The sequence below is a fragment of the Heterodontus francisci genome, chromosome 4 (assembly GCF_036365525.1).
Source record: "Heterodontus francisci isolate sHetFra1 chromosome 4, sHetFra1.hap1, whole genome shotgun sequence".
In the NCBI taxonomy this organism is placed as follows: Eukaryota; Metazoa; Chordata; class Chondrichthyes; order Heterodontiformes; family Heterodontidae; genus Heterodontus; species Heterodontus francisci.
In genome coordinates, this window is record NC_090374.1 from 104,444,441 (window position 1) to 104,459,875 (window position 15,435).

The 15,435-nt window shown below is 41.0% G+C and overlaps 1 protein-coding gene across 4 annotated transcripts in view; it reads left to right on the forward strand.

Moving 5' to 3' along the window:
* LOC137369169 (GRAM domain-containing protein 2B) overlaps window positions 1–15,435 on the forward strand; it is a 167,157-nt gene that overhangs the window by 131,476 nt on the left and 20,246 nt on the right. For 3 of the 4 annotated variants that reach the window (XM_068029936.1, XM_068029938.1, XM_068029939.1), the window contains exons 5-8: window positions 2,699–2,802; window positions 3,344–3,439; window positions 3,581–3,652; window positions 11,433–11,513. In XM_068029936.1, coding sequence (XP_067886037.1) covers window positions 2,699–2,802; window positions 3,344–3,439; window positions 3,581–3,652; window positions 11,433–11,513 — 353 coding nt within the window. The remainder of the gene's footprint in view (window positions 1–2,698; window positions 2,803–3,343; window positions 3,440–3,580; window positions 3,653–11,432; window positions 11,514–15,435) is intronic. The other variant, XM_068029937.1, reaches the window with a different exon arrangement.

A 15,435-nucleotide genomic window follows, 5' to 3' on the forward strand; every position in this document is an offset into this window, starting at 1 on the left:
TAATCCTACACTAATCCCATATTCCTACCAAACATCCCTATATTTCCTTACCACCTACCTATACTAGTGACAATTTATAATGGCCAATTTACCTACCAACCTGCAAGTCTTTTGGCTTGTGGGAGGAAACCGGAGCACCCGGAGAAAACCCACGCAGACACAGGGAGATAATTAGAAGAACTAAATTATTAAACACTATGAAGATATGAACAACATTTATATTTTTAAAAAAAATTAGAGTCCTTGCAAGTTTACAGTCCAATGTTGCTTGAAGTCTTCGCAGAATGTTGCAGCAAATTTACAGTCCAATGTTGCTTGAAGTCCTCACAGAATGTTGCTTTCCTTCCCCAGCGAATTTCAACAATTAACGACTTGCAAACTCTTTCAGTGGAATCAAGCTGACTTTAGAGTTTTTGAGGGATAAAAGATTGTCAGAGTCTAACTTCCCTTTCTTCAACTTAAATTACCAGAGATCTCTGTTTTGGTTTGATTTTTTCTAGAATTTTGAAAGATCATAATTAAACAGACTAAAATCCTATTCCTTTAGTTTAAATTGCTGAGAGCTCTTTTTCAAGTGCTAAACAGCACAGCTGTCTGTCTGAGTCCTCTGTCTGTCTGCTAGAACAAACTGTTTTCAACTAAAAAGCCAGTTCAAAATTGAATTGCAACAAATGTATCGCATGAGACTCACTCCCAGTGGCTGTTTACATGGTATCGAGAATGCACCCTTTGAATCGCAGTCTTCAAATGGCTGTTTCTAAGGCAAGAAAAATGCACCTTCCTATAACTCCTGAGGCTTGCTGGTTCTCAAAGCAATACTGATCCCTTGCAAGCCTTAAATACACACTGCATATTCTGAAAAAAAAAAACTACAGAGCCGTCACAATGTACACATGCGTACATAAAAACTTTTTTCCAAAAATATACTTTATTTATAAAATTTGTAAAAATAAATTAAAGTTCAACTTTAACATTACATAAAGTGGAGTACAGATCTGTTTCTTTCAATACAGTACATGAGATACCTCAACACTTGCCATTGCAGATTATATTTGCCATGTTCATTACATTTCGTGTCAAACATTCTCTGGTGTATGTGCCCTGAGGAGGTTTTACATGGTTTCCAGCCCTTTGGTATATTCTGGTGGGAGGGCCTTAGCCAGTGGTCTTTCCCCATTGAGCTTTTGCGGCAGCTGCCCCAAGCTTTAGTGTGTCCCTCAGCACATCATCCGGGACCTTGGAATGTGCCAATCTGCAAAACTCTGTTCTCCACAGCTCTGGAAGACCAGCAAGTTTCTGGAACAGCAAAGTGCAGTTTCACTGAGTTGATGGTCCTCCAGGATGCACACGCTTATACATACACATGCCTGCAATCCAAGTGGAGATGAGGTCTGTCACTGCACACTAAGCAACGGTCAAATTGACCATCTTCATGTTAGTGTCCTGTGCTTTTGGTTATAGTGTCTGGTTCTGTGGGTGCTGAGCATTATTTCCTGGTACCTTTTCTTAAATGACTGTTGAGAATCTAAACCGTGAGCCCATTCAACCCTTGTGGGATCACAGCTAAATTTAATCCTGCCTTTCATTGCTGGCGTGGCTGCATTTATTCATTTGGAGTCATTGGATAAATAGAGTGTAAACCCAGGGTTTCCCTTCTCGTTCCACCTCTCACTCCAAGCATAGTGGCATGGAACCAATTTTGGTTCTGTATTGCTGCTCCAACTCCGATTAGTGAACTCCGCACAAGCCATCTCTCCACAGATGCTGCCAGACCTGCTGAGTATTTCCAGCACCTTTTTTGTTTTTATTTCAGCACAAGCCAGGAATTGAAAACGGAAAAAGTTTGTATAGCTCATCAACATAAAGTCTTATCAATTCATAGAATCATAATTTATGGCACAGAAAGAGGCCACTCGGTCCATCGTGTCACTGCCGGCCGACAAACTATCCACCCATTCTAATCCCACCTTGCAGTATTTGGTCCATAACCCTGCAGATTACAGCATTTGAGGTGCATATCCAGACTCCTTTTGAATGAGTTGAGGGTTTCTGCCTCAACTATCCTTTCAGGCAGTGAGTTCCAGACCCCCACCACCCTCTGGGTGCAAAAACATTTTCCTCATTACCCTTTAATCTTTCTACCAATCACTTTAAATCTATGTCCCCTAGTTACTAACCTTCACCTCCACTCTATCCAGGCCCCTCAAAATTTTGTACATTTCAATCTGCTTTCCCCTCAGCCTTCACTGTTCCAAGGAGCACCCCAGCATATCCAATCTTTGCTCATTGCTGCATTTTTCCAGTCCCAGCAACATCCTCGTAAATCTCCTCTGTACCCTCTCTCGTGCAATTACATTCTTTCTGTAATGAGGTGACCAGAACTGCACACAGTACTCAAGTTGTTGCCTAACCAATGATTTATACAGTTCCAGCATAACCTCCCTGCTCTTGTATTCTATACCTTGGCTAATGCTTTCTTAACCACCTTATTGAACTGTCCTGCTAACTTCAGGGATCTCTGGACATTCACTTTCTGTTTCACAGATGTTTGCACTTTTTAACAAAAAAAAAATTGCCAACAAGCTGTACCCAATTACAGCATTTTGATAACTTAAGAATGGGGAAAGCAGAAGTAACTGTGTTTTCTTGCTGAAATGTAATACCTAAAATACCAGCGCTAATTTTATTTTGTTTTTAGGCTTTACATGTGCCTTACAAAAGGACATACTATACCAAGGGAAACTGTTTGTGTCTGAAAATTGGATTTGCTTCAATTCCAAAGTATTTGGAAGAGATATTAAGGTTTGAAGTTTTTACTGTTTTGTATAGGGGAGAAAAGAAGATTTTTGCTACAACTGGCCATTATGGCAAACTTTAATGGGAAATGTTGTGTAAACTATTATCCTGAGTGAGGAATTTAACTGCCTATATCTGCATCAATAAAAGTGGATGAGGATTATTGTGCATAATTAAACAGCAGGTTTCTAAAATTACTGAAATCGTTGCATTATCTCTCATTCAAAGCTGTATGTTTGAGTATGACATTTATAATTTTGTTTGGAACAATATATTCAGCTCCATAACTTTTGGTTTTCCCATAGCCATCTGTTTTGGCAACAATATTGGCTTAATTGCAAAAGATATAAGGGATAATTTTGAACTGCCCTGCTCCCAGTATGGAGCTTTGCTAGATGTATGCATAGGTTTGAGATGGAACCTTGCAAACTTTATCTTTAGTGTTTGACAATATTGAAATTTCAAAATGTAATTTAGCATAATTTTCTATAATTGAGGCTTGGAAAGCTGGCTTGTAACTTTTTTTACAATGCTTTTTACATTTTAGATTGCAATACCTGTCTTTTCTGTGACTCAGATTAAGAAACATAAAACTGCCTTGCTGGTGCCAAATGCTCTTTGCATATCAACAGAACTTGAGAAGGTAAGTACCCAGTTGTGCAGTGAGCCCAACCACTTTGGGAAATGTTGTTTTACAAAGTTTAACATATTTAATTTAGAGCAAGTGTGATCCACCTAAAGTAGTTGAAGTACTAATAATGCTCTTTTGAACTCTTTGTTGCAGTTTATGTTTGTTTCATTGCTCTCCAGGGATGCAACCTATAAACTTCTGAAATCTGTTTGTATGCATCTGGAGGTGAGTCCAAGTTATTAAAAATTTACATTAAAGATCAGATTATTTTAGTTTTAAGAGGGTGTCAGAAAAAGTCAACATTTTCAATCTGGCTCAATGTTAAGTGGTGCTGTTCAACCTTTAACTTGGCCATCTTGTGGTAGGTAGAGGATCTGGGGCAGAGAAGAACTTCTACACACCCATTGACTGCCTTTCTGACTATCAGAAATCCTAGTGTTTGGGCAACTTTAAAGTCTGGGACAGGCACAAGTGCCATTTCCAGCAGGAGCTGAGTAAGGAATTTTACTACAGCATCATGCCGCAATATCTGTCGGCCCACAAAGCTTAGTTAGTGGTTCCAAATGTATAAAAACTTTCTCCTTCCTTCTGCCAGTTTTGTATTGATTTGCATTATATATTTGTAGCTTTTCATATTGCCCTTCGAAATTTCATGCATGGTAGCTGGTTTTACGGGCTTAACTGAGGGAAATGCATCATATAAACTTACATCCCTTGTTGAATTACCTGTCCATTAGAAGACTGGCATATTATAGGCACACCCTGAAAATTGTGGAATTTCCAACAAGGCTAGAAAGGGCCTGAACCTTGCTGCCTTGCATTTGCCTCAAATTCTGCCCTCCTGACCCCAGAATTTCAAGTCCAAAGATTTTCTCAGCAGTACAAACGTATGATGGCAGAGGCTTGTCTACATGAAAATTGAAATAGAGTGAGGAACATGAGGAAAATCTTTTTATGCAGCAAGTGGTTAGGATCTGGAATGCACTGCCTAAGTGCGCGATGGTGGCTGATTCAATTGTGACTTTGGGAAATGGATAATTATCTGGAGAGAGAAAATTTTCAGGACTACAAGGAAAAGGCAGGGGAGCGGGACTAGCTGAGTAGCTCTTAGAGAGCCAGCATGGACAAGACTGGCCTCCTTCTGTGCTATAACCATTCTATGATTCAATGAGTACATTGCAGATGATAATGCAAACAGTAGTTACAAAGAGGCTGTTAATTGTTTTTTTTCCTCTCCTCCTACTTGCATGCACGCACTGTTCCCTCCCTTAGTCTGAGATTCCAGATCCATAGACAGGAAGAGAGAAGGAGCAACTAACAGCTGTGCGTTCAAATTATAAAAACAAAAATATGCTGCAAGTATACAATAGATGTATCTGAAAAAGGAAAAATAGCTTTCGCTAGCCTATCACTTTCTAACTTACATGGGTTTTCCGCCCCCGAATGCAATAATTTCAAAATCCTAGTCTACAAGTCCCTATATGGCCTTGCTGAATGTTATCGCTGCAACATTCTGCAACTCTACATCTCAACATGCATTCACCACTTTTAGTCCGATTACTGTAGGTCTTTCTTTCCTGTACACCATGCTTCATCTTCAGATATTATGCCCTCGTAATCTGGAATTCTCTTCTAAACAACATGCTTCTTGGTTCATTTCGTCCCACGTTCAAAAATCTCTTGTCACCCTACTCTTAGACCACCTCTCTAACCTGTAGTTATTTGTGCTCTGCATCTGGATCTTGGTTCTGAAGTGAATGGAACATTTACTGCAGTAGTAAAGATACTGTATGAATTATGGTGATCAGTGTTGTTGTCATGTCAATGAACTGACTCACTTTATCAGCTGTGAATTTCTCAATTCCCATTGGTAATTGGAATATCCTTCATCTTCCTCAGCCTAAACCTGGATTAGTAAACCTCTAGAGAAATGTAACTATCCACCACATTTAAACCATTATGGAAAAATGTATCTTGCAGTCTAAAATGGCTTGTCGTCATTGACCCAGATTTTGCAGTCAGTGGTGAAAGAATAGTGCTTGCCATTCATTACGCTTACAGCTGCCCACAGAACTTTAGATGGACTTTTGAGTGGCAGCTTATAGTATTTAGCAATCCTGTTCAAGGATAAATACCCTCTTCGGGGGATCTGTGGCGTAAGAGCAGGACAAGCAGTATTTCTTCAATCAGAGTGAAGAATCCTCACTGAGACACTTTGGAGGTGGGGAGGAGGGGGGCAGTGTTGGTGGGGTGGTGCTGTGCTAAATTCTATAGGCCTTGAAAACGGACATGAGAATCATGAGCAATTAACCTGTGTCCATCAACTGCAACACAGGCAGCACATTAACTTCATGCTTCCTGCAGTTTTAAATGATTTCAGTGTGCTGCCAGCAACAATCGCGATGTTTGGCTGGAAGACTGAGCAGAGGGTTAATATTTAGTGGCTACCATCAGTTAAAACTAGTCCACACTATTTAAAGGGGGGGGCAGTTGCTTTGTGGCTGGAGCAGATGCTGACAGTTGTGCAGGGAATGAATCTAACCTGTGAAACAAATAATGGCAGAACATCGGAGAGAGCTGGCTCCAAGGTATTTGGATGCTGCACTAGTGGCTTTAGTAGAGGAGGGAGAAAGTAGGAGAGATGTTCTGTATCTACAGGAGGTCCTCCAGAAACCTGCTTCAAAGGTAGTGGGAGTAGATAGCCATGACAGTCAATGCTGGAGTCGAGCCCTGAAGACCAGAAAACTGCTGCAAAAAGCGAAATGTCCTTACACAAGTGGTCACGGTCAGTGAATGCATTTTCAAATGCTATGTCCTACCAACTGCACAACTAGCCTTATCCACTGCTTAATTTACCACATCCCCATCACTCACCTATCAACAATCTCTATCAATCAAGAATCTTACCTGACATTCATAGGCTCCACACACTTAGCACCGCTACAAGCCTCACACCCACATCTCGCACGTTGTACACACTGCCTGCTAGTCAACCCTGACAGTCACAGCACCCAAACAGATTACATTGCACTCGCTGACACGCTACCTTCTGGCACGAAAAGGTGCCCCAAACCGGAGGCAACAGAAGCTGGGTGGGGTAGGGAGGTGACAGGAGCACCGACATGTCCTGACCCCTATTGAGACGGTACTAGCCATTATTGGGATGGCCATTGCTGAGGCTGTGGCTGGCTGAGGGGCTGAAACTAACAAAGGTGATGGTATCCTCATACCTAAACCATCTCCTTAAATCCCACCTCCCCCTTTTCCCACAATTTCTTCTGATTTACAAGCTACAGATGGTTTAATAAAGCACCTCTTACTCTCCCCTTCCTGCAGCACAACCTTGCCCTTGTGCCTTTCTCCTTTTCAGATACCCAAGAAGGTGCAGCTTGACCAAGCAGTGGAGGAACAGCAAGAGATGATGAATTACACCATAACTCAACTTCACAGATGCATAGCCACCAGCTCAGACACTGGTGTTATGTATAATTTAGAGGAAGAAGAGAGGCAAGATCTGCATGTGGTGAGACACCAAGCACAAGTGGGCTGCAGCCAGGGCAAATGACAATGAAGCACAGGTACCAGCTTGCCAGAGGGTGCGGTTGCGCACTGGCTTTGCTACAGCTGGCTCAGATGAGCTCTTCAGTATGGCAACCTACAGAAGGACCCTGATGGGTATGTTTGCATTGGGAAGCCTGCCAGAAAGTGTGCGATCAATGTCAAGGAGCATGGAAAAGTCCAGCACTAATTTGGTACCAGATTTTGTGTAGAGCTTGGAACCCATCCATTCCAACATGGAAGTGATGGTCAGCACACTTGTGGATCCAACTGTGACGTCACAGCTTCCTTTGCAGCACAAGCAGATTCCACCAGAAGTCAGTGCTGCAGTGGAAGCTCAGACTAAAGCAATACAAAGCCAGCTTTTACTATCATGGCTGTGTTTACATTGTTCAAAAGGTCTTTGAGTGCCGCAGCAGTCTATCCTGCAACTGGGATTGCTGAGGCACTGCCCCAGGGGAGAGGCAGTAGCTCCATGGAGCATGTATCCGCTGTCCTCTCTCAGGATGACATTATTCATTCTCCTAATTCTGCCAGTGCCTGTCAGCCAGCCAGCTGAGACTGCTTCCGCCAATGTTGAGATGGTGCAATCCACGCACAGGTCTTCTGGACCCAGAGCTACTCTAGGTTGTCCTTCAAGGCACAGTCTCCTCCATTGAAAGCCAGCAGCTGTGCTGCAGCCACTGGGGTTGCCCTACATAGAGCACTAGAACAGTTGAAGGACACCGAAGACAGTTACTAAGGAAATGCACACGGGTGATTAGATGACTTTTTTGTATGTAATATGGAATGATTTAATTGGTAAATTTGGTTTGGAATGTATTTTTGTTTTTATTTTTGTGTTGTGACCAAGCAGATGCATTGGTGGCCCATAACACAGGAAAGGTCATGAATTATGCCTGTTGATGAATGGGGAATTAGGGTTGTGGTTACTGGTATCGTACGCGGTTGAGTTCTTCTTGGACAGCTTCGTCAGAAAGAGCCTATCTAGGTTGCCTCCACTCCTGCTCCTGAGCTCATATTGCTGGTGGCAAAGCTGTCCCCTCAAGATGCCAAGGTTATGCAACAGATCACGACAAATCTTGACATCCGCTCTGCCAAGTACTGTAGGCACTTCCGGCGTGATCCAGGCAGTGAAAACATTGTTTCAGCATGTTAGTCGTCTACTGTACCACATTTAATGTGACAGCATGGCTTTCATTTGTATGCATGCGGCGCACATGGACGTGGTTTACACACCAGAGTCATCAACCATGTGGTCAGCAGGACAGCCATTGTCATCTAGTAGCCAGCCTTTGGTTTGCTACGGTGGCTGAAATGCAGCTGGCACATTGGACTATCATAGAATGAAGGCATCGCGACCTGCATGATTCACTGTCTTTGGTTGCACGCCAGCTGGTCATTAAGGCAGTGGAATCCCTATTGGTTGCCGCACAAAGCAGAGTTGACATGTGCCTGAAAGATGATGTACCTGCAGTCAATGGCATGGAGAAGCCTGCAATCCTAGTAATGTGTGCTCACCCAGCCCACTTCTGTTCATGGAGAGATAACCACATTTCATTTTTCTCGTGCCGGAGAGATGTGGATTGCAAGATATTGCAAGTATCTCCAGCTCCAGTCTGGAAGGAGCCAGACACACACAAGCTCCTTGCCATGGTCACCTTCATAGCCACTGGCAACCCTGCTGAGGTTGTAGTTGTGACTGCAGCATGTGACAGATTTCAGTGATGATGCCCTTTCCGTGACGCACCCTTATGGAAGCACAGATGTTGCGCACGTTGTTCCTTGCTGAGGTTCAGGTAGGAGAATTGGCCCCTGAACCCCCCGGGAGGATGTGACCTCCTGCTGAGAGGCCTTCTCCCCCTCCCTCTTCCACCAGGTTTTTCTGCTCTGCATGGCCTCTGTTCATTCTCCAGTTCATGCTTATTCCAAAGGGAATGGCTACTATGCACCCATGTCTGAGAGCAACTGGTTTGTGCAGAAACCTTGAAGTCAGCAAAAACTGTTTCAGCATCCGCCATACCACTTACAACTTTAAACAACTGTAGAATGCATGGAACGCTTATCGAACCAAAGCAACAGCTAGAAAAATCAACCAGCAGGTAAGCACTAGATCCGTTTTAAATAGCACTGATGTGTGTTCAGCTGTGTAGGTTTAATGGAGGGTGTTAGCGAGAGTGTTGAGCTCCAAAATGGCACTGCTGCTGTCGAATCAACATTCCAAGCTGATTGACATCATGATCTGCCTGCTCTGCTTACTTCCGGCTGTTGTTCACTGTGTGCACGCCAACATCCTCACCAATATGGCAGCCAGCCTGCCTCAACCCTGAAGTGTACGTGTGGGTCTTAGATGATATTTTGGTCTCAAACTGCACCAATAGCACCCCAACAATGGCCACTACCAATCCCAGATTCAAACTGGCAGCCTAAACCAGGAAGTATGAATTTGAATTTTTAATTCAATGTAAAAATCATGCACAGAAAGCAAAATAAAGTGTAGGAAGAAAAGTGGGGGTTGAGGGGGAACAAAATGGCAAGAAAAAGTAAAAATTTTTTAATTTTTTGATCGCCCCCAAAAATTAAATTTTGAAGCATTTAGATACAACTTGCAAAATTATATTAAATTTTCAGGGCCAAGAGGTTATTTGGCAGTAATTAAAATTTCTCAATTCACATACCTGAATGCGCCCGCCCTAACATTTTGTTTGGTGTGTTTAGTGGGTAACTGCTGCATCTTCATACCCTTTATGTATTTTAATATCAAGTCTCTCAGCAAGGTATGGGTAAGATGAAGGTTCCAGAGGAGCAGTGCAAATTGAACTGCAACTACCTGATTTCTGTATTCATTTGCATGAGTGTGGAGGCTGGCAGTTGCTGTCCAATTTCATCCATAATAATGATGAGCACTGATAGAAATAACGATGAGGCTATCACAAAGTCCAGGTCATTATACCTATTTCTAATGTTATGACTGAGGCAGGAGGAGTGCTCTGTCTTTTCTAGTTCCACTTCTCCACAGGTCACAACGTATATTTAAATAATAGCCCAGTTACCAATATGGTCAATCATAGACTCTACTTTTTATCCCCGAATAAAATACACCAACCAGGTTTCTTTAATAAGTAACAAAATTATCAGTTTATTATAAAACAAGACTTATTCAGTAACGAAGCAAAGCATTAACACACAAATTGAAATATGAAAGTTCTTTTTTCACCTTAGTCCCTCCAGTTAACAGAAAAATAGAGATTTTCTCTGCTGAGCTTTTTAAAAAAATAAATAAATACTTGTTAATTCTTGAAGAAAACGGATATATCAAGTCCCAAAATGGCATACAATCTGGCATTCGATTACACGTAGACGGGTCACTGGGATCTTTTCTGGCATTTCTTTTCAGGCGGCGTCGAGAATTAACCTGTCAAGCTTTCCAGGAGCTCCTCAGGAGAAACGCGGCATTTCACACAGACTTTATTTTGATTTGATTTAGAGATACAGCACTGAAACAGGCCCTTCGGCCCACCGAGTCTGTGCCGACCATTAAACACCCATTTATACTAATCCCATATTCCTACCACATCCTCACCTGTCCCTATATTCCCCTACCACCTACCTATACTAGGAGCAATTTATAATGGCCAATTTACCTATCAACCTGCAAGTCTTTTGGCTGTGGGAGGAAACCGGAGCACCCGGAGGAAACCCACGCAGACACAGGGAGAACTTGCAAACTCCACACAGGCAGTACCCAGAATTGAACCCGGGTCGCTGGAGCTGTGAGGCTGCCGTGCTAACCACTGCGCCACTGTGCTGCCAAGACAAGAGGAAGGAGGCAAGTTGGGGGTTTCTCTCTCAGCAGCTTGATCTCCAACTGCTTTCAAACACAGCCCACACCCCAACTAAACCAAAACAATATCTCAGAAGCAAAACCAAACAGCAAGTCAGAACTTCCAGACCCTCATAAATCGTGACATGTCACTTCTCTGTAAATATCTCCCCTGAGTCACCAAGGTTTCTGTTGTTCTTGAGCTTAAGGCATGTGACCTGTAGTAAAGGTTGTTTTCAAACAAGACCTCAAGTGTCCTTCAAAAATCAAGTCCAATGTCTATGGAATTACTTTAGATCTCCAATGAATCCATCTCCAGAATTGGAACACGAATCCTCAGACAAAAAATTTAAAAATAGAAGCACCTTCATAACATCATCTGAATTTCTTGTTTAACATTTTAGATAAATTACACTTTACTGTTTGCTATTTTGTTAGACTTGCACCAGCGGGCTTGGGTATTTGATATTGTAGCACTCTTGTGGAACAAACAAGCCCACATCATTGTGTTCTTATATCTAATTTATGGAGAACAATTTCATCTCTGCAGTAATTTTAGAATAGTTTTGAACAAAATTCTCTATAGAATCCAATAATTTTAGTGTTGTATATGTTTAATCATAGGAGAGATCTGATGATATCAGTCCAAACCCATCCTCTCTTGAAAATAGTTTCAGAGCTGAGCGTCCAACGTCTTTGCCTCTGGTAAGTGAAAATTGATACCCCTGAATGGACCTTTTTATGTTCTGTAATTCACAGCAGCATGGCTTAATGAATTTATGATGAAGTTTAGCTGTACTAATTTTATGAGGCTGGCTACTATATTTGTATTGTGTATCAATGACACGTGGAGATTTTTCTTTAAGTTTCCAGTTCAGTGTAAATCAAGTATTAAGTTTTTTTTTAAAACTCATTTCAGAAATGTGCAGGGTAGCTACCAATTAAGGGAACGTTTCAGGGAAGGCTCATAAAAATCACTTCAAACCTTACTCTGGTAAAATGTGAACATGAAACTTGCCTGCAGTTCATTGTTCCACATGACGATGACTATAGCCATTCCCATTTGACCTCCACTGATAACTTTTCAAAGTGTTTTAGCGTTGAAAAATAATGCCGGGAGCATAGGATGCTGACATTTCCCTTCGCTGTAGACCTGTACCTGATAAACTGTAGTCCCAGCAAAAGAGTTTGTCTACATTCCTTTGGGGGGGGGGGGGGGGGAATACTGTTAAGAGTAACAGTTTATCATAATTTTGCACCAAGCTCAAGAGACTGAAGACACCTGTTTCACTTTTGAGCACTGAGTTTGTGCAGGAAGATCTTTGATGTCTGAAAGAAATAAACACATTTATGTGGTGCCATATAAATGTAAAATGTAACTTTGGGAGGTCTCGGTGCTTCATGCAACAACTTACTTTTTTTTGGTGGGCAATGACTGTACAAGACTGTACAAGATCACCATTCGTGAAAGAAAAACTAAAACCACAAATGTTGAGTTCACCTTTTTTGTAATAAGCAAGGTTCACATATAGATGTGAATTTTTCCTGGAACATTCCTTTTAAAGAACATCCTCTGACTAATCCAGAATCACAAGTACAGAGCATTTCTCTGTCTAATTCTAGTGTACTTTGACACCATCTGAATCAGAAAAATGCTTTTTGCAACTATTTATTCATTCAAAAATAACCTTTTCTTTAGGGTGTCTCCCTGATTGCACCTGCTAAGTTTAAATGCATAAACAATAAAGTTAACCGACACAAATTTGAAATATACTTTTTTTTCCTGATAGTACTGTTGTCAAAACTGCCCTCTGGCAAGAGGAAAAAAATATAAAAGCAAAATATTCTGCATGATGGAAATCTGAAAAAAAAAAACAGAAAATGCTGGAAATACATACCAGGTCACGCAACATCTGTGAAGAGAGAAACAGTTAATGTTTTCGATCATTGACCATTCATCAGAAATCAATACAGTTCTGATACAAGGGAAAAAATATAACCAGTTCTAGATTTTTATATAACTTCAAAAGGAGTGACCATCCATTAATAAGAGAGATCACTGCAACAATTGATGTCTGCTACTAATGAGAAAATATAATCTGCATGAATAGAAATAAATATAATGACATTGGAGTAATAATGTTAAATAGTAGTTAAGCGGGGATGTTCCCTGTCTGCTGCACTGTGCAGTCTACTCCTGGCAATTCAGTTTTTGTGCTTAAAAGTTATCCAATAATTTAAACAAAGTAACATATAAACTGGTAATTTTTTATATAAAAAAACAGCAAATTATCTGATCATTCAAATTAAGAGTAGGTTGTGTTACTTGCTTTGGTTACTCCAAATTCTTAAGAGCCCCAGTCTTGGTAAGTACCTTACTCGAGGCAAGCAGCACCACAAATTCCTATGATACCCCGCGCCGCAATGGTAAGCTTATTGGCAATTACCAAGCGGTAGCCTGATACTCCACTACAGGAATAGATACATGGAAGAGAAGGAACACCAGATCCATAGCTGCTTTAGTTAGGATCCTTTCACTTGAAGCATGGAAACTGAGATTTAGTGTGGTTCTGTCAATTGATACATGGTGTCTTTTCCTAGAGAACAAGAAAATGAGAGGGAACTGCACTGAATCAACATGGCATAACTGGGTAGAACACCAGACTTGTATAGACCAGCAAGTCTGTTGAGGATCACAATGAAAGTGTGCTGAAAACCCCAGATTGTTCTGAGAACTATTACATATTCTACATGCTATGTAGAATAAAATAAAATTATTGGGTGCAAAAATTGTATCCCCTGCTGCAGATAGCCTTTAGAAAATAAAATACACAGTCAGCAGTGGATGACAATTCCATCAATTTGCCCACATAGTCAGTAAGTGATTGACACAGGTGAATGTCATTTGGAAAATTGTTTTAGCTGACCGTCACCAAGCTTTATGCAGAAACAGACAATTGTGCTATCCACAGGAGAATGTTGTCTGTGCTAAGTAGAAGTTGTTATTTTGCTGTAAGGTTGAATTAGAGCCAGGTGTACAAGTTAAAACTGCAACTAAAGTGGAGACTAGTGGTTTTTCAAACTACAGTAAATGGCATACATTATGACTAAGGTTTGACTGGGCAGGTCTCCCTAAATAAATTCCAGCTGACTTACATACTTGGACCTATAAGTCCTTATCTGGTAACTTTGGATTCATATAAACATTTGCTTGAATTTCAGTAGATCACCAAAAATGTTAAACTCCTGGCTGTATTCTCACTTAGCAAGCAAATGCTAAGTATGTTGTCCATTGGCTAGTCTACACTGAAATCTGCAACATTCCACCTCTAAATATGCCAGTAAAAGATTGAGTTCCAAATCCAGACTGGCTTGGAGTCGGTTTCTGCTTACCTCTTTCTTCTAGACAGTAATAAAAATTAATACTATGTAATGGAGTTAGCCTTTTCCCCATCACAGGCACCCTGAGGAAACAGCAGAGCCGTTTGATTAGTTTTGCAACACTCTAGTGAAAAGCCAGCACAAGCACATCCTATGCTGCTAACTTCTCTGTCACATTCTATTTCTTTTTGTCTTGTACTCTGATCATGTTTATATTTATCTTGGGGAACTAATTTGAATCTAAAGTGGGACGAAGGGATATGTTTTAAAATGATATATTAAAAGCAATGACACAGTCTTCAGGGTGTGAAAGTCCATGACACAAACAGGGCCAGAAATTGGCACAAATGGCCATATCCATAGTCCAAATGATTTCTAGAGCCTCCCTCCTAGATAAATCTCAGCTATTGCTTCCTCATTTAGAGTGAATTGTTTAATATCTTGGGATCCTGTTTCATGAATTGCTTCCTTGTGGAGTGTAGCCTTCGAAAATAAACTCAATGGTTATTAAGAGTGTGTGATTTGGCCCCATAAATTCTTCCTTCAGTAGATTACCTTATACTGCATATAAAGTAATTTGTATTTTCAGTTCTACCTTGCATCCTTCCTAACATTTTCAGCATTTTTTGCATTTATCTTGCTACTTTGTATATATCTTCATGTCATATATGACATCTGTTATTCAACAGTAATAGATTCTTACTGAACCTTTGTGTGCACAGCCATGGTGTGACTTCTGGATCACTAGCTAGGGACTCAAGTGGTTGAAGTTGCTTAACTCTTTGCAACCTGTTGCAAAACTTAGTAATTTCTTCAATATTAAGGGCTGCTCTCCCTGCTTCTACTCTCCAAACCTCCCACTCCTCCACAATGCCATATCAATTGCCATTGAACCACCTTCCAGAAAGATTGCATGCTTCATTTTATAATTTGCATAATTACCTTTTTTAAGAAATGCTAAAGGATCATTACTGCAGCTGAATCAGTTGCTTTTTTTTATTACCATGAATAATCATGTTTTTTGAGATTACAGGTTTGCATCAGAATGTCCATTGACACCAGTTTCAGCCAATAGGTTGCAGTGTGTCAGCCATTGAGTTGGAGGTGGGGTAGGATTTGCAGCAGTACACGCAGCAACGAGTCTATTTTATAGCAAACACAGTCTATTTAAAAAGAATCTGTAGGAACTAGAGGCATCAGAAGTCATGATTAAACTACAGCAACTTTTCCCAGTAAAAGCAAGGTG